Source organism: Asparagus officinalis, chromosome 1 (genome assembly GCF_001876935.1).
Source record: "Asparagus officinalis chromosome 1, Aspof.V1, whole genome shotgun sequence".
In the NCBI taxonomy this organism is placed as follows: Eukaryota; Viridiplantae; Streptophyta; class Magnoliopsida; order Asparagales; family Asparagaceae; genus Asparagus; species Asparagus officinalis.
The window spans coordinates 88,903,016-88,926,561 of NC_033794.1; the positions used below are offsets into that span (position 1 = coordinate 88,903,016).

At 36.2% G+C, this 23,546-nt stretch overlaps 2 protein-coding genes across 9 annotated transcripts in view; one reads left to right on the top strand and one right to left on the bottom strand.

Moving 5' to 3' along the window:
- Positions 1 to 19,715, top strand: LOC109827499 (sterol 3-beta-glucosyltransferase UGT80B1). 5 transcript variants are annotated; one of them, XM_020394516.1, is made up of 16 exons: positions 1 to 19; positions 1,141 to 1,231; positions 1,415 to 1,486; positions 1,564 to 1,657; positions 1,747 to 1,871; positions 2,016 to 2,086; positions 2,337 to 2,418; positions 3,330 to 3,431; positions 3,555 to 3,610; positions 4,714 to 4,748; positions 5,493 to 5,712; positions 6,894 to 7,109; positions 7,212 to 7,271; positions 7,371 to 7,410; positions 16,281 to 16,502; positions 16,767 to 16,985. In XM_020394516.1, the coding sequence occupies exons 2-16, from the start codon at positions 1,160 to 1,162 to the stop codon at positions 16,842 to 16,844; spliced, it is 1,545 nt and encodes a 514-aa protein (XP_020250105.1). In that variant the 5' UTR covers positions 1 to 19; positions 1,141 to 1,159; the 3' UTR covers positions 16,845 to 16,985. The 5 variants fall into 5 exon arrangements, 3 of the variants coding, with proteins under 3 accessions (XP_020250105.1, XP_020250098.1, XP_020250119.1); XR_002243455.1 differs by lacking the exons at positions 1 to 19; positions 16,767 to 16,985 and adding exons at positions 17,415 to 17,715; positions 19,278 to 19,715 and having other exon boundaries at positions 1,084 to 1,231; XR_002243454.1 differs by lacking the exons at positions 1 to 19; positions 16,767 to 16,985 and adding exons at positions 17,415 to 17,715; positions 19,281 to 19,715 and having other exon boundaries at positions 1,084 to 1,231.
- The window catches only part of LOC109827474 (type IV inositol polyphosphate 5-phosphatase 3-like), a 19,142-nt gene continuing 12,707 nt past the window's right edge, over positions 17,112 to 23,546 (bottom strand). Inside the window, exons 2-12 of one of the 4 annotated variants that reach the window (XM_020394500.1) lie at positions 21,518 to 21,569; positions 21,318 to 21,426; positions 21,157 to 21,237; positions 20,701 to 20,788; positions 20,471 to 20,575; positions 18,844 to 19,564; positions 18,365 to 18,546; positions 18,136 to 18,244; positions 17,824 to 17,966; positions 17,499 to 17,733; positions 17,112 to 17,408 (exon numbers count right to left, since the gene is read on the bottom strand). In XM_020394500.1, the coding sequence (XP_020250089.1) occupies positions 17,385 to 17,408; positions 17,499 to 17,733; positions 17,824 to 17,966; positions 18,136 to 18,244; positions 18,365 to 18,546; positions 18,844 to 19,564; positions 20,471 to 20,575; positions 20,701 to 20,788; positions 21,157 to 21,237; positions 21,318 to 21,426; positions 21,518 to 21,547 (1,827 nt within the window). In that variant the 5' untranslated portion in view covers positions 21,548 to 21,569 and the 3' untranslated portion in view covers positions 17,112 to 17,384. Of the gene's footprint in view, positions 17,734 to 17,823; positions 17,967 to 18,135; positions 18,245 to 18,364; positions 18,547 to 18,843; positions 19,565 to 20,470; positions 20,576 to 20,700; positions 20,789 to 21,156; positions 21,238 to 21,317; positions 21,427 to 21,517; positions 21,570 to 23,258; positions 23,293 to 23,546 lie in introns of all 4 variants that reach the window. The other 3 variants (XM_020394488.1, XM_020394481.1, XM_020394496.1) reach the window with 3 other exon arrangements.

Sequence of the window (23,546 nt, forward strand, 5' to 3'; positions counted from 1 at the left end):
GCCAGCGACTCCTATCACCCACACGCCCAGGGGCGGATCCAGGATTTTAGTTCCTGGGGGGCCGCGTACAAAAGATAGATAAAAAATTTTCTTAATGTAATTTTATTCACAAGAGATATACCACAACCCACATAAAACGAGTAGAATGGCCAACATCAATATCTCCAAAATATTTCAAAAGAGGAAGATAAATATTATATAAAAATTGTCAAATAAGCATCATCTATTTTTTTATAACTAAAATTTCTCTAACTAAAAGGAATTCGACGTTCCTTAAAATTTTCAAAGCCTTCAATGATAGCATCAATGCTCAGACTTTTAGCAATTTCTCTTTCAATAAACACCATTAATGCGTCGGAGAGGAAAGCATCCTCCATTTTGCTTCGAAGTCTAGTCTTGACGATATTCATAGCTGAGAATGATCGTTCTGCAGTAGCGGTAGAAACTGGAAGAGTAAGCACAAGTACGATCACTCTAGAAATGAGGTCGTATGTAGCAGATTTATTAGTCTTTACCAACCATTGACCCAACTCAGAAATGGTTAAAGAGTTTTGAAGTCTGACCCTTTGACTACATTATGCTCATAATGTTTCAGTTGCATCTTCAAACTCTCTTTTTCTTCACTTGTAAAATCTTGTGCATAAAACTTGCCAACCAATTTGCATATATCTTGTATTCTCAAAGCCTCAGATGCATTTTGAGGATTTAAGGCAGAACTAAGCATGAGCAATTCTGTCGCATCTTCACTAAAACGCACATTAATTTCTTGCATTTGTGAATCGATCGCGACATAAAGAAAGTCTAATCGATAATGATGCCCAATGGTGATGTCTTGATGACCACGAGCTCATTCTGCCCATTCGCTAAATACCTCTCCATAAATTTCCAATTTCAATGAAATCCTCTTTATTAATCTTGTTGCTACTCATGGTAATATATTTACTATTAATATATACATAAAAACCCTCAAATAATTAATATTCACAAACTAATTTTTTTCCTCAAATTAGAAATAGAACACCCTAATTTTCTCCCCAAAATTTTGAGGGGGCTTGAGGAATAGAGCACCATATTTTTTTTTTCCCCAAATTTGGGGGGGGGGGGGCGTGACCCCCCGGACTGTATGTAGATCCTCCCCTGCACACGCCCACGCACATTGATGATGGAGAGCTTGAGGCCTCGAGCTATTTTCATGGCGTTCGGCACCAAAGGCGACGTCTTTCCGATTGCAGTAACTCATATTCCCTCTCTTTTGATCCACTCACAGTACTCACTTACATCAGCATTAGAATTAGGGTTTATTCGAACTCTAATTTCTCTAACACGAAGAAATTCTCCTACTTGCAGTTCAATTTCTAAAAAATTAGGTACGATGCAAAGCTAAATCGAATCTATTGTCCTATTACTCCTTCAGGCTATTGCTGCGGCTTTTGCGCTTGATCAACCGCATTATAACGTTGTGTTCGTTACTCACTCGGCCCATCAGGTTGCAATTTGATTACTCTCTGCATTATGTTTGACGATTCAGTTTTCGATGTTTGTAATTTTATGCTGGGGTTGCAGAGTTTAGATGTACATTTGGGTGGCAAAGGTGTCGCCTTTATGCCGATATCAACTCCTCCGGTGCTTTCGGTCCATCAAGCCAGCACTTGCGCAGGTTGACTTGTTGTGAAGAATCTTACCTTAAAGTTTGTTGCAAATTGTTAGTGATTTGAATTTGAGAATATGTTGCATTTTCTGTATTAGATTCTGAGCTGCAGTCTTTTTCTACGCGCAAGAAGATGATTCGGACACAACATAGGCAAGAGTGTTTATCCGCAGATAGTGAAAGTATGCCGGGTGATTTTATTGTGATCAATTTCTTTGCCCTGGTATTCACTGGTGGAAATCTTGTATTCCTTTCTTTGACATTATTCTTTACATTTTATTAAGTAAATGTTTTGATGCTTGGTTTATCTTAGTTTTGTATCGTTAAGTTAATTCTCTCAGTTAGTTTTTGTTGGATAATTGTTCAGGAAGGATGGAGCCTTGCGGAACTATATCAAGTTCAATGTGTTGTTGCTGCTCCTTATGTTCTTCCTTATAGGTGTGCAGACTCTTCACCTTATATTGTGAACTCATTTAACTCATGTGTATGTGTGTAGACTCTTCACCTTATATTGTGAACTCATTTAACTCATGTGTATGTGTGTATTTGAACATTCTCCTTGGTGTGTCAATGTTATTGTATATATATCCCTGATTATATTTTTCTGTCAGTTACCTTTTATTGTCAATATCTTAGGAGTCTCTAAATATTTCTTACAGAGTTTTAACATTTTCTGTGGCCTGCGTAGCGCACCTTCATCATTTGAACGCCAATTCAGACATGAATTTCCACTTTTGTTCAAGTACTTTCAAGAAGCGCCTGCTGAAAAGGTTAGTTGTTTGCTATGGACAACTATGTAATGGAGTATATTCTATCCTTTTCATGTTACAACATGTTATGTTATATGACTTGGGTTTGTAATTACTACACCCTGCATAGTGGCATGCAATTATGGGAATTGTATGCAAAAGCAATAACTACAATAACAAAGCCTTTATACCAAAATGTTGGGTTCAGCTGACGATACGTCCCATAAAGATACGCACATATTTTAAGTACTTCTATTGGACTTTGGAGTTGGTTAGGCTTTGGACATATGCCGATTTGAGTCATTGATCTGCAATTTGTACATGCAGATGTGTCTGCTGCTGGATTTTTATCCTGTCATGAAGTTGTCGAGAAGATTAGAAGCTTCTAAAACACAAAAGTATGGGCCATGGGCCACTTTGTAAAGTAGCCACTTGATGCTGCCTTTGGAGGTGTTTGTCTTACTGGCTGACACATATTGAGTTTAACGGTCTTCAACTAGCCATGTTACCTTTAGCACCAAGTTGATTTTTCTAGATATTGTTGATGTGGATTTCTCCTTCACCAACTATTATACATGTTCATATAGAACCTCAAGACAAGACTTTGAAGAACTCCTCCACAATATAACTTAGAAGTTCTTCAACTTATTTCCGTGCATTTTCTTTTACAATACTACAGTTTGGTTAGTATTAAATTAATCAATTTCTACTTCCAGACACAAATCTGGCAGCCAGATTCACACTATAAGGAGCTCTATGATTAGTTATCAATTTTTGTGTTACTTCCGTTCTCAGTATTCTGTCATTATTACAAACCTCTAATAGTGATTACTCTTAGTATTTGGTTAAGATGCTCTGTCTTTATGCAGGTTTTATTTTTATTTTTTATTTATCTCTAGATGAAAGAAACATCAGCTTCTGTATGTTAACAGGTCAGCTGGAAAGATGTTCAACATTGGATGTGGCCACTCTTTTCAGAAGATTGGGGCTCATGGAGAAGTGATTGTTTGAATCTAAGCCCTTTACCATTCATGGTCCGTAATTGTCAAGTGTCAACTGATATGATTTCACCAAATAAGTATTTTCAAACACCTCCACTGTTATTCGAAGTATATTTGTTACTTGTTGATTTTGAAACTCAAGCTTAATGGGTGCAGGATCCTGTAACAAATCTTCCCATGTGGCACATGCGGGCGCAGTCACCCTTGTTATTGTAAGGTTCAGATACTCTATCATTAAGGATGTTGTTCATAAGACTACAGTTATAGGAAAGATGTGTTGGTAATCTTTTTTGTTTTAATGACCATAGTTATCCAATAGTTATCCAGCTTGTTTAAACCATTGATCTCTTCCAATTATGAAAATTTACCCTCATCACGGCCACTGAACAATATTGTGTATGATTTCCTACTTAGAAGTTATATCATTTAAATTAGCTACTTCCATGAAACGTATTCCAGCTTGCCAAGAATTTGTAATTTAAGAGCTTTATCTGGAAATTGGTAGGGAAATAATCTATGTTTTGATGCTTATTTACACTCCCTTCATCGTCTGCTGGAATATCTATTCATCTTTCTCAAGTAGTTGATAGTTGTAGAATCTTTGCATATGTAACTAGTAATTGTGCTGTCTTCACTAGCTTCTTGATCATAGATGTTGGACTTGTAATCCATTATAAAGTGATCTTTTATCTTGATTGGAAATACTGAATCCAATAAATTTATTGAGGGAGCTTCTGGCCTATGCCTTTTAAATTAATACTTCATGTGTTTGCCTGGTAATCTACTTTCATCTAAAGGATAGATGTTTTCGTTCATTCCAACTGGTATGAAATTACCTATGGAGCAATTATGAAATTCTTTGACAATTGCAGCTAGAACTCGTACTGGTTATCATTATTGACCATACATTTTTACAAGCTGAAAGGTTAGGCTGTACTGGGTATTGTCTTGGAAAAGGTAACGTCTCTTTTGATTTAAGGACCTGGTTATCAAAGTAATGTAGAGCTTTTGTTTTTACTAAGTTTATCTTTAGTCTCTTTTGATTTAAGGACCTGGTTATCAAAGTAATGTAGAGCTTTTGTTTTTACTAAGTTTATCTTTACATTGTCTGATCATGCCAATGGCACCTGCAAAGTAATGTAGAGCTTTTGTTTTTACTAAGTTTATCTTTACATTGTCTGATCATGCCAATGGCACCTGCAGAGATTCAATGTGTATTGCTTTCTAAGGATATGGTTCTTTCCTCATTCAGTTCATACCTTACTATCTTCTCTTACAAGTATGAAAGACATATTTATCTATCTTCTGCATACAGGTATGGCTTCAGCAAGAAGATTGTTGAATGCCCAGGTATACCCTCTTGTCTTCTACTTTGAATAGAGTTTATTATTAAGAATGATCACAAGCTATCTTTGAATTTGTTAATCCATTACTGTCAGAAGCCTGTTTTCCATGAATGAAGTTAGTTAATAACAGATTGATAAATGTCAATTAAATAAGAGCTATTTTAGCAGTTATCGAGCAATTTTCGCTTTACATGGAATTAATATTGTACTATGCTTTGAATGTTAATAACTATGTATAACCAACTTATTGAATCACAAATTCATTAATAGAGTAGCTTCATATAGCTGATTCATTGAGTCACTAATCCAATTAATGAAGGAGGTACTCCAAAGTGTAGGAAAGCTTGCTAAAAATTTGTGTGAGTTCTAAATTTCTGAGAAACATATTTTAAACATTAGTAAAATATTACCTTTTAGATATAGTGGGGTCAGTTCAATCTGCTTAGGCTAGTGAATAATGTTGCGGAATCAAATACATAGAAGGACATTTGTGTACTTCATGGGCAAGAGAAACAGTTAATTTTATAATTCTCTGATGTCTAGAGTATAGTAGCTGTTGGGGAGGGAAAGTTCAGAATGCGAGCCTTCATCATTAGGATTGATACTCTTACTGTTTTTTGTTTTTGCTCTTGCATATTAGTGTTCTGCCCTTTTCATTACAACCTCATTATAGTGCTGTACGTAATATATGAGCATTTTCCTAAGAGATCGCCATATTAGATTGAGCTGTGTAACGACTCCTTGACAGGTTACTGGCCATCAAATGTTCATGTATGTGGCTTCTGGTTTCTGCCTGTGGAGTGGCAATTTTCATGTGATAGATGCAGGGAAATAGTACCTTCACATTCTCATGAATATCCAATCAAAAAGAGTCTACTATGTGCTGATCATTCCGATCTATATCATTTCCTTGGGAAGACTTCTAGTCCAGGCTTGCCCATATTCATTGGGTTAAGTTCTATTGGAAGGTAAGTCCTTCACCTTTCAGCATGCTCCAATTACTTGCTGGTAATCAGTAAATGACATAAAACTTGGATACCAACATAGAGAAACAGGGTTTTTTATCTTTTTTTTTTTAATCCATGTGTTTTAGATAGGATAAGTGTCTCCATTCATTGTTCACTTTTGTTTGGCTGTAACAAACATGTACACCTTTATTTGATTAAAGAATATGCGTAAATGAATAATATACTATAATTTATTTAGTAGCATATAGTTGCTATGTTCATTATGTCAGTCTAAGATATTCCCCACACAGAGGCAAATTCAACTACATGGAAGTAATATATGTATATTCACAAACAAACACATGTATGGCGATGAGGCCTTGGAATCTGTTGGGGTTTGTGAACTGCTTTAGTTGATATCACATGTCCATATTGGTAAACCCGTCTGCCAATCCACAAGTTATAGGTGAAAGTTGAAGGGACAAGTTTCTTGCTGATGGAAAATAAGAAATCATTGAAGATAAGTAAAGTGGTTAGTATCACCTAATTCACGACTAAATTAGTGACTCATCGGTTGGTCCAGGATAATGATATCATGATGATGCCAAGTTTTTTCATTTGCTAGGGAAATGATGCTAAGTCATAAAGGCAGGTATTTCCAATTGATTTTCACAATTCATAGTGGTGGGAGTTTTAAATTTGGGAACGCAACTGGATCAGTTCCTTTTCTACAAGACTAGGATGAAGACAAGTACATTGTTTGATGGAGTTTTCCCCCTTCTGGATTCTTTTGGTTGAATCTTGTTTCACAGTTATAACTTACTAGTTTCTGTTGACTAAATATTAGTTACTTAAGAATAATGTCACATATCTGTGGGTATTTATGTTTTTCTTGGCTAGAATTAGCTTTGCACACTGAAAATGCAGGTAATATTGATCTGTAGTGTTTCTTTTTAGTGTAAATCTTTTGCGATCATCCACAATTAAAAAAAGGCTAATGCACATACAGAGGAAATACGACCTGCACATAGTGTTGGATTATAGTTAAAACTTCTTGTTATTTTGATGAAAAATTCTTTTCAGAAGCAGTGCTGGACATTACATCTTCGTGGAAACCTGTTCTGTCATTTTAAACCAGCAACTTGCATCAGTACTTTTTTATGCTGGACCTTCGCCTTGAGCACTCTATTCTCTTTTTGCAGTATGGGCTTTTTCCAAAATCCTCGGGCATTTCTTCTGGTGCTCAAAGCTGTTATAGATAGCACAGGTTACAGATTTATTCTTTTCTCAGCTGGATACGAGCCTCTGGATGCTGCCATTCAGATGACTGCTGATGGATCATCAAATTCAACTAAACTACAACATTCGATGTATTGCAAGCATCTTCTCTTCAATGATTGTCTATTCTGTTTTTCTGGGTATGTTCTAACATGATTAGATTGTTCTTTCTGAGCTCTTGCACTTAAATTTACCCATTTATCTAGTTATAAGTAAATTATTATTATTATTATTTTGTTCAGTACTCTTCCATACAGCTGGCTCTTTCCAAGATGTGCAGTTGTAATTCATCATGGGGGCAGGTGAGCAACTTGTTAGAACAATGCTGGATATATCATTGCCTTTATCAGAAACATTTGGTTGATCAACTTAGATTTATTTCTTTTTTGGATTGTCAACAGCGGATCTACTGCTGCAGCACTATATGCTGGAACCCCACAGGTTTTTGTTGCTGCAAATATTTTTTATACTATTAAGAGACATTTTATAAGTTGCAGTAACCCTGGAAGTACCTTGCTCAGTTGTCTTGGGTTCATTAGATGTTCAAGTGCATGTTTTCAGTTTTTTCTTGCCATGACATATTTTATAATTAACATTATATAAATTGTATCAAACCTGGAAGTATATTGCTTTCCTGGGTTTGCATGAAGTTCATGTGCATGTTGTCACGGCCCGGTTCCAAAATATAATACCTTGGAACATGACTCGGCCGGCAATGCAACCATTCGGTCACATTCACGCCTCTAGATCATCCTGTATATAGATATAAAGCTAAAATTACACCATAGTGCATGTAACTAAGACAATAAAAAAATATATAGATGAAGAAATCTACAAAAGGACGAAGTCCAACTACGAGTTCACAACTATCCACACATGTGGCTAAAGGAAAGGTTTAAAGCAAATATCTACCCAAATAAACTGAAGCTGAGAGAGTGATAGGATAGAAGGTGATCTCTGTCGCTCGGCTTGATTCTCAAAGTACTCTCGGTCCTGCGAAGAAAGAATGGTCCTCGAGTCTGGGGTACGCAAACCCTAGGGGAGTCAGAAAACTCCCAACAAACATGTAAAATGAAGGAATTGTGCGCGTGTGAGTGTAAGTAGCAGGTATAATGAAAAGATGAAAAACTCAATTAAAGGTGATAAAGAAAAAAAAATTGTAGATATTAAACAAGGTCTACCACATGGCACACAAACAAATTGTTATTGTTATTTTAGGTGTTATTTGAATTAGAGAAGAATATTTTCATGTATATATAAGTTGGGTTCCCGTAAACCGTCCCGGGAACACGGCTTCAAGTCAGGATGATATATATATATATATATGGATATCAAGAATGCGCATGATCCCGCTTATATACAAGTTATATTCTCCGTCCAATTCCCCATTATAAACGCCACATTTATTCATTTATTTTAAGTGATTGTGTATGAAATATTGTTCACTAACCATAGAGTTACTGTGGAACAACCTACGTAAAATTTATGAAAAATAACCGTGATCCAAAACATGTCTAATCAAGATGGGTGCATCGTCTAGTCAATGCTATTATAATAATAATAAAAATCAAGAGAAATTCTTCACATCGGGATATCGATATCGAGGGTATAGTCATGCTATGATAACACGTTTATAAATCATATTTCTTGACGGAAGTCGTCTTCATGCACAATCAACCCTATTAAATACTACTAGGTGATCAAACATAGCATCACGTGATCCAATAAGCATCAAGAGATCAAACAATATCATCATTCATCTTAATAAACGGAAAATAACTAAATAGCATAATTGTTTAGTGTCAAAGCAGGCCAAACAGTTTTAGTTTGACTACATAGAAATCTGTAAAAACTGATTTTAGTGAGCAAAAGACCCAAATGGGTCTGAAATTTGGTATTTGAACCTAACTGGGTTAAACGGGATTGTATTTTGAATCATAAATCCAAACGGGCTAGAAATCTGATATGGGATCCTAATTGGGTCAAACGGGTCTGCAATTTAGGGTTATGGACCCAAACGGGTCTGGAATTTGATAATAGGTCTGAACTGGGTCGGGTTCAAGGAGTTATATACCCAAATAGGTCGAAGATTGGTGTAATTTAGACCCAAGCGGGTCTAGTTTAATAGTGGATCTGAACTGGGTCGGGTTCGAGTTCAAACCGACCCAAAATACATATATATGAAAAAGCAAGGCTCTAGGATTTGAACTCCAGACCTTTGTGTCATTGTCAAATACAACTAACCACTATAACCATCAATCTTTCTTGTCAAAGGTGATGCAGGTAATAGTTAAATTTTGGATTTTGTTAAATTCCTCAATAATTTTTTTCTAAATAAGTGAATGATAGATTTATATATTATATAAACCAAAATTTTAGCTTCTGATTTGTACGGAATTTTATGTGAAAATAATAGTACTAATACCAACAATGATGTTAAGATCATGGAGGAAAAAGTATATAATAAATAAATAAGATAGAAAAAAATAAATCGTAGGATTATAAATCCTATTATTTATTTCCACGAATAAGATAAAACAACTATAAAATCTCTAATAATTTTAAACATGGATCCTACTATTTAATTCTATGAACTAGAATGGAAAAGAAAATTGGTGTTGCATGAAGCATAAGCCAATAATTTTTTTTAGAAAATAATTGAAGAAAAAGATGCTTGCCGATTTGTCAAAAAAGACTGAACCCCAAATCCAAGAGAAAAATCCAAATCTCGTCCCTCTCCTTCTCTTGTTCTCTGTTGGGTTTTTTTCAATTTTTTCTCTCTGCAGTTTTGGACTAAGATAGGGGAGGAGAGAAGATTGATTTTTAAAGGAAAGTTTTGATTAAAGAATCTCTAATACTAAGGAATTTTAATTAGTGGTAAATGGATAGTTGCAACAAGAAAACTACAGAGGGTCCCACATTTTGATTTTGGGAGTTAAAGTCACGGAGGTTGGGAAAAAATTCTCACGATCTCACTAATCTCGCAAATATTGCAACAATCCACTGCAGATGGTGGAGTTGTATATTTGGGCTTGCTAGGTTAATTTAACACTAATGGGCTTTAAAGAAATTTGTTTTTTTTTCAAATCCAAATCATATTGACCTCCTATATAAGACCTTGCATAAAACAATATTGATTATTACATCCTACCCACCTAAGAAAAGAAATTTCTTCCTCGAAATTTATCCGACCATAAGAAGAACTAAATGTCATCTGTAGCAAAGAGATGTGGGTAGCATTGACGAATGTCATCCTCTCGCTCCCAGGTTGCCTCACCAGGTCCATGATATCCCTAAGATACTAAGACAAGCGGGATAATTCTGTTCTTGAGGACCTTCTCATGTTTGTCTAAAATCTTCATTGGTCGCTCTTCATATGATAAGTTTGTCCCGATCTGAAGCTCTGCAATATCTAGGACGTGTGCTTCATCTCGCACATATCGTCGAAGCTGTGATACGTGGAACACATCATGTATTCCCTCCAACGATGGAGGCAAAGCTAGTCGGTATGCTACCTCTCTTACTCTCTCCAATATCTCAAAAGGATCGATGAAATGTGTACTAAGCTTCCCGCGACTACCAAATCTAATAACGCATCTAGTTGGGGATATCCTCAAGAAAACATGCTCTCCAACCTGAAATTGTAGAGGTCTCCTATTAGCATCAGCCCAGCTCTTTTGCTTATCCTGAGCTGATCTAAGACACTCTTGTATTGTCTTTATATTATCTATTGTCTGTACTATCATATAGGGACCTAGAAAACGCTGCTCTCCCAAGTCATCCCAACAGGTAGATCTACATTTTCTCCTATATAATGCCTCATAAGGTGCCATCTGGATGTTGGCCTGATAGCTGTTATTATAAGAAAGCTCCACCAAGTGTAAGTGGTCTTCCCAAGATCCCTTGAAATTTAGCATGCATGCCCGCAATATGTCCTTCAGAATTTGTATAGTCCTTTCTGATTGTCCATCTATCTGAGGGTGGTAAGCCGTGCTGTAACTCAGTCTAGTTCCAAGACACTGCTGCAAGCTCCTCCAAAAGTGTGATAAAAATTATGTCTCTATTAGAAACAATGCTAACCGGTACCCCATGCAAGCGTATTATCTCCCTCATGTACAACTCCACTAAACTCTTAGTCGTCTGTCCAACTCGAAATGGTATGAAGCGAGCTGATTTGGTGAGTCAGTCTACTACTATCTATACGTTGTTTCCCTTCTGGCTCCTCGGCGGAGCTGTGACAAAGTCCATCGTAACATGTTCCCACTTCCACTCGTGAATAGGAAGGGGCTGCAATAACCCAACCGTCCTCTGATGCTCAGCTTTCACCTGCTGAGATATTAGGCATTTTGACGCAAATCGGGCTATCTCCATCTTCAATCCTGGCCACCAGTAATGCTCTCTCAAGTCCCGATACATCTTCGTGCCTCATGAATAAATAGAAAGCACTGAACTATGCGCCTCCTCCAGCAGCTCTCTTCTAACATCGCCCTTAAGCACACACAACCTACCACAGAATCGCAATGATCAATCCTCATGTATTTATAGATCAGTTCTCTTCCTAGACTCCACTTGTTTCTTAATTTTTAAGTACTGAGCATCCTCGAATTGGGTAGCCTTGATCCGGCCCACCAAAGTTGATTGTAAATTCAAACTCATCAACTGTCTCCCAGGCAATATAATCTCTATGTTCATCCTCTAGAACTCAGCTAGCAACTCCTGTTGTCTGGTGAGTCTCATCGCCACAGGCTTCCTGCTCAAATGATCTGGCACCACACTAATTCGTCCTGGGTGATATTGTAAATCAAGATCATAATCCGCCATAAGCTCTAACTACCTTCGTTGCCTCATGTTGAGCTCCTTCTGAGTGAAGATATACTTTAAACTTTTATGATCTGTGTACACCTCTATTCTCTGCCCTAAAAGATAGTGCCGTCATAGTTTCAATGCAAAAATATCCGCCGCCAATTCCAGACCATGAACCATGTAATTCCTCTCATGTGCCTTCAGTTGTCTAGATGCATAAGCTACTATCTTCCCATGTTGCATCAGAACACAACCTAAACTCAAACCAGAAGCCTCCGTGTGCACTACAAATTCTTCTGACTCATCCGGGATTATCAAAACTGGTGTTGTCGTCAACTTCTTCAACTCCTCAAATGCTGCTTGACAGTCCTGAGTCCACACAAACTTCACCTCCTTTCGAGTCAGCCTAGTAAGTGGTCCTGCAATCTTAGCGAAATTCTTTATAAATTTCTTGTAGTATCCAGCCATCCCTAAAAAACTTCGTATTTCTGTCATAGATGTAGGCGGATCCAACCTTAACACCGCATCAACCTTCTTTGGGTCCACAGAGATACTTGCTCTTGAAATTACATGTCCCAAGAAGGACACTTGCTCCAACCAAACTCATACTTGTTCAATTTTCCATAGAGCTTCTCCTTTCGCAGAATTTCCAACACCGCCCGTAGATGCTCTGCATGATCTTTCTTGGTTTTGGAGTATACAAGAATGTCATCGATGAACACCATAAACTGGTCGAGATACTGAAAAACACCTTGTTCATCAAGCTCATAAATGTAGATGGAGCATTTATTATCCCGAATGGCATCACCAAAAACTCATAATGCCCGTAATGTGTGCGGAATGCGGTCTTGTGTATGTCTTCCTTCTTCACCTTCAGCTGATGATAGCCTGATCTAAGGTCCAACTTTGAAAACACCGTAGCTTTTCCGAGCTGATCGAAAAGATCATCAATCCTGAAAATTGGGTATTTATTTTTTATAGTAACCCGATTCAACTCCCTATAGTTTATACACATCCTTCGACTACCATCCGGCTTTGGCACTAACACCACTGGTGCTCCCCAAGGTGAAGTACTAAGCTTGATAAATTTTTTATCGAGATACTCCTGGACTTGCTTTCGCAACTCCTCTAAATCCGCTATCGGCATCCAGTAAGATGGTTTTGAGATAGGTGCAACCCCTGGAATAAGATCGATGATGAACTCTATATCTCTGTATGGTGGCAAACCCGACAACTCATCAGGAAAGACATCAAAGAACTCCTCGACAATTTCTGTTATGGGCTTCTCCTTTACCTCTATCCAGGTTAATACTCCATCCATGCCTGTTCAATACTCTAGCTGCTCCATCACTTTGTTACCGCTTATGAATTCAAACTCTGGGTGACCTGGTATCTTGAACTTTACGCTCTTGCGTCGGCAGTTGATCGTCGCATGAAAGTTGTAGAGCCAATTCATCCCCAAAATAACATTGAATCTGTTAGTGTCAATCACCAACAAGTCTGCAAATAGTTCCCTACCACAAACTACTACTGGGCATTTCTTACACTCCCTACTAGATATTAACATCCCACTACCTGTATAGATATTCCAGATAGCATCTAAACTATCACATGGTATGGTGTGTTGTGCAATGAACTGAGCAAATATAAAACATTGCGATGCCCCAGAATCAAATAGGGTAAATACAGGGATCGAATACATCAAAATGGTACTTATGACTACATCACCAGATGCGTCTGCCTGCTCAGTGGTAAGTGTCAGAACCTGACTTTGTCTCTGCGGCTGCTGAGCTTGCTGACCGTATTGTCCTGGGCGCCTCTGCTGATACTGCGGCTGGTATGAGTGCTAGAAATGAGGGCCTCTCCATTGTCTCTGGCCTTGAAATTGTTGACCCCTTCTAACTGTAAATCTGCGTCTGGATCTCAAAATTTAGACCTTGCATGAACCTTTGTCCTTTATCCACCTCATTCGACACCATCCCCAGGGCAAACATGCTGAGCTTGACAAATTCTACTGCATACTCATCTATAGTACTAACTTCCTGTCTCAGCATTATAAACTGTCTATGCATCTCAAGACGAGCTGTCTTCGGGAAAATGCCTCTAGGAAACTCTCCCGGAATGTCTCCCACGAAATTAGCTTAGGCAGCTTCCCCTCCTCTGCGTCCCATCAGGTCTTGGCTACATTAACGAGCTGCATCTGTACAATATCCACTCGGTCTTCATCTGGTATCTTTGTTGCCCTCAATAGGCGGTCCGTGGTCTACAACCACATCTCAGCCTCATATCCACCTTCAGTCCTAACAAACTGTTGCGGGTTGAGCTTCCGAAAATCAAGCACATTACCCGGCCTTGCAACCTGCTGCTGCCCACCCTCTGACGATTATGAGCTATCAGCTCCCTAATCGCTTCTGCAAGATCAACCTGATCGACTTGGTGTCCCTCAGGGACAACTGGAGTAGGGGGTCGACGTTTTGGGGCCATAGTGATCATCTGAAATGAGAATGATTAAAATTAGAACTTGAGAATCAAGGTATTGGGAGTCAGATGACGTATTTCTATAAAAGAAAAAACTCATTCTATATATGCTCTATTTTTGGTCTAATCTTAGTTTTTACTTATATACAGGACGAGACAATAATTACTAAACCTGGCTCTGATACCAATAAAAACCTTGTCACGCCCGGTTCCAAAATATAATAACTTGGAACGTGACTCGGCCGACAATGCAACCCTTCGGTCATATTCACACCTCTAGATCATTCTGTATATAGATATAAAGCCAAAACTACACCATAGAACATGTAACTAAGACAACAGAAAAATAGATAGGTAAAGAAATCTCTAAAATTTATAAAGTTCTACGACAAGTCATCTTCATGCACAATCAACCCTATTAAATGTTACTAGGTGATCAAACATAGCATCAGTTGATCCAATAAGCATCAAGAGATCAAACAATATCATCATTCATCTTAATAAACGGAAAATAACCAAATAGCATAATTATTTAGTGTCAAAGCAGGCCAAACAGTTTTAATTTGACTGCATAGAAATCTGCAAAAACTGATTTTAGTGAGCAAAAGACCTAAACGGGTGTGAAATCTGGTATTGGAACCTAACTGGGTTAAACGGGTTTGTATTTTGAATCATAAATCCAAACGGGTCAGAAATTTGATATGGTATCCTAATTGGGTCAAACGGGTCTGTAATTTGGGGTTATGGACCCAAACGGGTCTGGAATTTGATAATGGGTCTGAACTGGGTCGGATTCGAGGAGTTATAGACCCAAATGGATAGGGTATTGGTGTAATTTAGACCCAAGCGGATCTGGTTTAGTAGTGGATCTGAATGGGGTCGGGTTCGAGTTCAAACCGACCCAAAATACATATATATGTGAAAAAGAAAGGCTCTGGGATTCGAACTCCAGACCTTTGTGTCATTGTCAAATACAACTAACCACTACAACCATCAATCTTTCATGTCAATGGTGATGCAAGTAATAGTTAAATTTCGGTTTCTGTTAAATTCCTCAATAAATATTTTCTAATAAGTGAATGATAGATTTACGTATTATATAAACCGAAATTTTAGCTTCTGATTTGTACGAAATTTTATGTGAAAATAATAGTACTAATAGCAACAATAATGTTAAGATCATGGAGGAAAAAATATATAATAAATAAATAAGATAGAAAAAATAGATCGTAGGATTATAAATCCTATTATTTATTTCCACATAAGATACAACAACTACGAAATCTCTAATAATTTTAAACATGAATCCTACTATTTATTTCTTTGAACTAGAATGGAAAAGAAAATTGGTGTTGCATGAAGCATAAGCTAATAATTTTTTTAGAAAATAATTGAGGAAAGAGATGCTTGCTGATTTGTTGAAAAAAAAGACTATGAACCCCAAATCCAAGAGAAAAATCCAAATCCCGTCCCTCTCCTTCTCTTGTTCTCTGTAGGGATTTTTTTTCGTTTTTTTCTCTGTAGTTTTGGGACCAAGATGGGGGATGAGAGAAGATTGGTTTTTAAAGGAAAGTTTTGATTAAAGAATCCCGAAGACTAAGAAATTTTAATTAGTGGTAAACGGATAGTTGCAACAAGAAAACTACAGAGGATCCCATGTTTTGATTTTGGGAGTTAAAGTCATGAAGGTTTGTTGGCAATATTTCCGGGGAAAAAAAATTCTCACGTTCTCACCAATCTCGCAAATATCACAACAACCCACTGCAGAAGGTGGAGTTGTATATTTGGGCTTGCTAGGTTAACTCAACACTAATGGGCCTTAAAGAAATTTGTTTTTTTTTTCAATTTCAAATCATGTGGGGCCTCCTATATAAGACCTTGCATAAAAAAAATATTGATTATTACACGTGTTAGATAATGCAGCATGCATGATTTCATTAACTTACAAACTTCTTGTGCGTGAATATGATCTAACCTGTAATGCAGGTTTTTGATAATTTGGACTTACCAATTTATTTGGGTTTTGCCAGATTATATGTCCTTTTATTCTAGATCAGTTTTACTGGGCTGAGAGACTTTACTGGCTCGGAGTTGCACCAGAACCACTAAGAAAAGCACAACTGGTTCCAGATAGTGAAGATGCTAGAAGCATTAAGCAAGCTGGAGATGCTCTATCAGCAGCTATTAAGCACGCTTTGTCCCCTGAAATGAAAGATCAAGCATCTCGAGTCTCTGAGAGAATTTCTTCAGAGGTACTTTTATATTCCATATAGTTGTCTGGCTATAGAATGAGAGGCACGAAGCAGACGTGTCATTTTTCACTAACATATCACGAGTGGTCACTCCTACTGGAATTTCCAGTTCCATTATGTTAGGTTATCATTTTCAAATTAGTGGTATCTGTGAAAATTATCAGTGGATTACTTATCTGATAAAATGATCAAGAAGTGCAGTCTTGTTAATTCCATATGTTTCACTGCAATTCACTGACCTTGATTTTTGTGCACGTTTTGAAGGCCGGAGTTGATGAAGTTCTGAAGATCCTCAGGGATAATGTTGTACATCCACACAAGGGAGAAGAGTGCATTGTATAACATTAAGGAGAACATATTGATCTTCACCAAACTTGTGTGGAGCTTGCATGAATACTGTGTAAAACGCAGATCTTCTGCCTAAGATACATTATCTGTTTCTGTTCGACAAGGAAAATAAAAACTATAAGTTATCTAGGGAAATTGATTGCTATGGCTCTCAATGACGATCTTTGTTTACATTGCTAATTCTAAATTTGAAAAAGCATATTCTCATGGATTTGAGACGAACCAGCATTAACAAGAGTATATATACATCATATTTACACATAAAGGTGCATCTATCTTAAGCATAAGACTCATTGGAGAAATTGTTCCGCATTCTCGATATACATATCTCTTTGGATAAAGAAATAAATTTGGGAGCAATTACAAGCAACCTATTCTACTCTGTTTATTCATTTTTTACAGGGTGCGTGCGTACCAGGAAACTGAACAATTTCCTGTCTTCTTGGCATCTCTTATGAAGAAAGAAATTGATCACAGAAGACTAGTGATAAATCCATATCAGAGTTTAAATTGTTTGTTTGCTCGCTGTTCAGTCTACTGACCCCATTCTGAAAATTCCTGCAGGAAAAGAACAGATAGGTATCTGTATATGAGATTTCTTATTGTCTCAATATAAAGATATGGCTGAACCCTAAAGAGGAAACATACTTCTCCTAGTCCTAGACGGCCCATTCCAGAAGCAATGTTGATATCTGATATAATATCTCCATCTTCTACCTCTGCATCCGTCAAAGTTAGAGCCTTTTGAAGCTTTCTATGGGAGAACACCTCAACTTCAGTCATGAATGTGGCAGTCACAGGGCGATGATCTGAGAGTTTCAACTCACTTCTTTTGTAGCTCAAGAGCTTCATACCAGTCCCAAATGTAAGTATTCTGTCACACCTGAAACAAATACATATAGTCACATCATGGGATATTTTGTGTGCATAATGTTTGAAAAGGCATAATGCAGTGGGAATATTATGTTTATACCATGCAGGAGTTCTCCTCCCACCCTTTAGGTCATCTTTGATATATTTCTCCGAATTAAACTCATATTTATAAGTTGGCGGAAATTTTATAATTCCTTCACACCACCCATCAAAAGCTCGTCCTTTCTTTAGCTCCCGTTTTAACTGCAAAAGCCAGAAGTAATGTGATGCATCAAAGATTGAGAATTGATGAATAAAGTGAAAATTACTTTAACGCGTCAAATGATGGTTTTTTTTTTTAAAAAAATCATGGCATCTCAAAAAGTAGTAGTAATTTCTTAAAGAATTGCAGTATGCTTCGTTATGTTCATACCTGATCACTCTCAACTAATTCAGACCATTTCTTCCTGGATATGAGTTCATGTGTTCTCTCATAAGGTAAGTTTATCCGATAATTAAGATCTCCAAACCAAAATATCCTTCTGTAAGAATTTAAAATGCATTTAATTGAATAAATTAACTTAGAATTCTAAGTAAAAATTTATATATCAAATAGCTGATAAATAAACAAAACACTGTGCTTATTGAATTAGTCTACATACTCGTGATCAAGGATTGTTTGAGGCAATCCCATGCCAGTTGTACTAAATCGAGTTCTACGATGAATTTCTTGGACATCAGCATTTCTTCTAATCTCATCGCCATGTTTCTCGCCTGAAGATAGGTGAGTACATATAAAACAGAAGGGCGTCTGATATATTGACATACTGACTGAAACTGATCCCTGAGACAAAAAAGGAAGGATGATCACTATTGTTTACTCTAAATAGGGCCATTTTCCTCATGCATTAATAAAAGGGTTAATTATGGATAGATGCCCTGTACTATCCTCCAACTGCAGATAGATCCCCTGAGTGAACCTTTTTTTGACTCTTCTATCCTTAGAGAAAGGGAAATTGTTTTTTTAAACAAATATCACTCATGAGGTAAAAGGTTAAAAAATTCACTTTGGGGGTCTATCTACAATAATAGAACTACATCTGCAATTAACCCCTATAAATAAGAAGTTGCAAGTATTGACCTTGTTTCCAATATATCCCATAATACCAACCCCAACAGTTGAAACCTTCAAATTCTGAATATATTTGTGCAAATTTCGCCTCACCCATACCGAAAGAAAAATCCCAACCATCTGTTTACTCACAATCCTCATAAATGACGATCTTCTCTTCTTATTCACCAAATCCTCCCAATTACACTCCGATAACGATCCAATCATCGATACATCTTGTTTAAATGACTTACAAGCTCTAAAAGACTTCACTGACTTCAAATCTTTGGTCTGATCAACCCCACATTTCGCCAGCAAATCCAACGACTGTTCAGGCCAAACCAATCCAATCCTTTCGGAACTACTAAGTGTTTTTGTTAACTTCTTCTGTAAAGTTGTACCCATTTCTGGATTTGGTTCGTAGTATACTGAAGTGAAATGACGCAAGCGTTCTAATTTTCTAGCAGGAGTAAAAGTCAATGATTCTTCTTCATTTAATGGATGGATTTCTTGTTCTTCTTCCTCGGTGTCAGTGTCGGATTCTGGTAATAATTCTTCTACAGTGGCACCGGCGTGTTCTGATGCCTTGAATCTCGATGGAGATGGAGGATCGCTGTAGCTTTTGTATTTGGGTTTTTGTGGTCGAAGTTTGTTTAGTGAGTCTCGAATGAGAGATTCCCAACTGGGAACCGGACGGTTGTCTTCAGCGCCAAAAATGTTTCCTGCGTTTAGAGGAACAATCTCCTGAAGGCTGCAAGAACATAAACAAGTATGTTAAACTAATGAAAAGTTATGAGGAATGTTAAGTCAAAACTCATTAAAAAAAAGTAAACATGAACCTGTAAAGATAGCACAATTTTCTCAAGATTAAGGTTTTTAATGACCATTTTTGGATTTTATTATTATTATTATTATTTGTTTAGTTATGGAGCGACTGAACACAAATAAGGCAACTCTGACGAAGCAATATAGTCATTACATTTTTTTTTGGTGTTGGTGGGTGGGTTGGGGGGGGGGGGGGGGGTAAAAATACCATCATAGCTGATAGAGCAGCATTCGCACTCATATGGGGGCAAGCATCGATGTAAGTATGGTGCATTTCATTTTTAGTTAACTATGTAGCATTCGGTGCATAATTAAACCATATGACACAAGATAGAAGAATTTGTCAGTGTAGGTTTATACATATGATACATGTTTTCTCTATGTACGTCAAATGCAATTAAATCATTTAAGTGGGATACAAAGAAAGTCTCATACGCAAAAAAGTTAAAAAGACACGTCAAATGCAATTAAATCATTTAAGTGGGATACAAAGAAAGTCTCATACGCAAAAAAGTTAAAAAGACTTTTGTTCTTGGCTTATGAAAATCGAGTGGGATACAAAGAAAGTCTCATACGCAAAAAAGTTAAAAAGACTTTTGTTCTTGGCTTATGAAAATCGAGTTTATCTACTCTCCATTTCAGTGAATAAGAGGAACAAGAAACTAAATGCATCATCTCATTCTTATCTACGTTGATATGAGTCTGGGAGTATTAGTATGCAGTGTAAGAATTAACAAGCCAAGGTTTACTATTATGAAAAACTATATAGGACTCCGAACGATGAGCACAATAAACCGATGCATGCCAAAAAAATAAATAAATAAAGATTTACCCAAGAACATAGATATCAGCAGGCTCCTCCATGTCAAGCCATTCCTCAATATCAAGGTCATCAGAAGGAAGTTTTCCTCCGACATTCCAAGTCCCCACAAAAACCCTGCAGGGAACTATAAACCTCAGCACAAATATACACTATTTTCTCATTGAATGAAAAATTATCGCAACTATTAGACAAGGCAAAATTACATATATTTTTTTGGTATTTTATAAATTCTGACACACCTGAGTTCTTTGGTGTTTATGTACTGTGCACGAAGAGTCTCTGAGTTTCTTCGTCGTAGTTTACATGGGTTGTTCTCTATCTGGTTACCTGTACATGTAAAAGCTTTTATGTCATGAACAGTTGCGATAAAGTTCGTTAACGCATCTTCTTCTTTAAATAAGTACACCATGACTTGTTATATTCCATATTGCTTAATCTTATAACAGACTTACTCGTATAGTTGCGCATATTTATTTATTTATTTATTTATAGATTTGATGAATTTGGTTATAGGTATATAAAACATATATTAATCATGCATGCAGGTTCAAATACGTAAAGATTTTTCCAAGAATTTTGGAACAAATTCAGTCCCCAACAATCTTGCGAAATGAGGCTTAATTAATCAAATAATCCATTCACACAAATATATTCGAATAATTAAAAGATTAGAAAAAAAAAATTCAAATGCATACACTTATACACACACACCCCACTTGTCCCAGCCTGATCTCTGATCCCTCTCCTTTCCTCATCACGCAACTCGCTCTCCAAATCTAAAGACAACAAGTTCAAAAAGAAAAAAAGAAAAAAAATTACGAAAGAAAATATGCATACAAGCTCTTTTATGACTAACCTTCTTCTTCATCAACATCGCTCTCATTGTCGCTCTCATCAGCACTATAATCAGACTCGTCATTATTAATGTTGAGCCATTTCTTGAACACGCTCTTCGGCCAAGAATGCTACAATCAAATACGCAAACTATAAATCATGAATAAAAAAACCGGAAAAATATAACGAACCAGCCAGCTCAAGGAGTACGTCAATATACACCTCTCCTTGCTTTTTGGCAGCGCTCTTCATTTCTTTTCTCTTTGATTTTGATCTGAAGAGGAGCAAAAGATCTCTCGGTTACTATGAAATTTTTATAAATAATGGACAAAGTAATGTGATCCAAACGGAGCTTGTTAATATGAGAGATATAAACGACGGCGTTCAGCCACCAGAAATTTTCTGAGCCCGGCTGCTTGGCTAGCTGCAGACTAAAGCGGGTCCAACTAAATCCCGCGTGAAGACTTAAATTCTATGTGGACCATCTAGATAAGACTTAAATTCTATGTGGATCCGACATTTGAGTTAATATGTCGGCGCCTCCAACGGCTCCGGCTTGGGATGCAGAATGGAAAGGGATATCCGCAGGCGTATTTATATCCATACACGACACGGGTGTGGAAAATTTGAATATATGTACAGATCATACTACTAAAAGTGACTGTTATTTATAGGTGTACTAATATAGCGGAAGTGTTTTGCTTGTGGACGAACTTATTTTCTTTTTTAATTTTTTTTTATGTAATTTGTTATAGATTATTGTAAAGTTTGATTTTGGGATTAAAACCTTAATGACTTATTTGTGATTTTTTCATCATTAAAATATACATTTCAAGGAGGTTCATTTTGAAGGTTATCGACATTAATCTCTAAATTTATAAAGTTCTAGTGCTCTATTTGTAGGTTTATGACTTTTTAAGGTTCTTCATGCAAAATTTTCAGATTTAGTATGTAAAACTATGAAAATTAAGGGTTTTTTTTCTTCAAATTTTAGGGTTTCCTTTTAAATTTTACAAATTTATGATTTTTTCTATAAAACTTGACACTTTTTGAGAAAACTTTTCTCAAAACATCAGACAATAGAAAATTTGTAATTAAAAGTTTTCCAGAGATTTTTGTAAATTGTGTTTAGTTCAACAAAAAATTTACAAAAATATTTTCTATAAAATATCAAAACCTACCAAATTTTACAAAAAGCAATTTCCTCTCAAAATGATAGAAAATCACCAGAGAAATCTGACACATACCATATTTAATTAAAAACCTACCAAATCTTGTTATTTTCTATAAAGTTATGAGCTATTTTCTTGTTTTGAACCAAACAAGCAAAGTACAAAAAACAAAAAAATTGGTACTTTTTGATTTCTCAAAACTTTTCCTATAATTTTTTTAAGAAATACAAGGAAATCATATTTTAGGTGGAAAATATTTCCTATAATTTCTAGAAATTGAACCAAACACCCCCTAAAGTTTATAATTTTTACAATATCTAGAAGGTATATCTATCTGGTAAAACATCTTAAAAGCCTAAAGATATACCTCGTTTAGTTTATAATTTAAGATGATGTATGACTTTGAGAAATTTTATAGCTGGTATCTCATATGCAAATTTGCAATATAATATAGGATTTGAAGGGTAAATAAAATACTTATTGTAAAATATGTTTATATATTTTTGTATAAATATGCAAATTTTGTGAGTTCCAGGGTTTCTTTTTGTAAATCTATAATTTTTGGAAGTATTTTGTGTTTTTTAACCATCATCTCCATTCTTCATTTTATACATTTATTTTCTAGAAAATAAAAACATTGATCATAAAGAAATATACTCTTCAAACTTTCAAGAGAGACTTAATATAGAAACCAGTAAAAAAGAAAAATCACACAATATTAATTATCAACAATAAACATTTATATTTGACAAAAATTAAACAAAACAATAAAGATTTGTAGAAATACAAACAGGGAATTGAAGTATGAGGAGGGGATTCGAGCACCTATAAATTCAAATAAAACAAGTTAGTTTTCATTACCATCAAAAGGGAAAAACATCATAAATTAAAGTATAACAGAAAGCTCCCTATCCTTCTTAATCATCTTCATACCCAAAAGATATACATGACAATTTTTATAAGAGAGAGTTAAAAGAGAATGAAGGTGATGGACATTGGGAAGATGGATTACTAGATAATTAATGAGGTATTAGTCAGAGTTAATGGGTGGATGTTACGAGTGGGTGGTTAAATGAAAA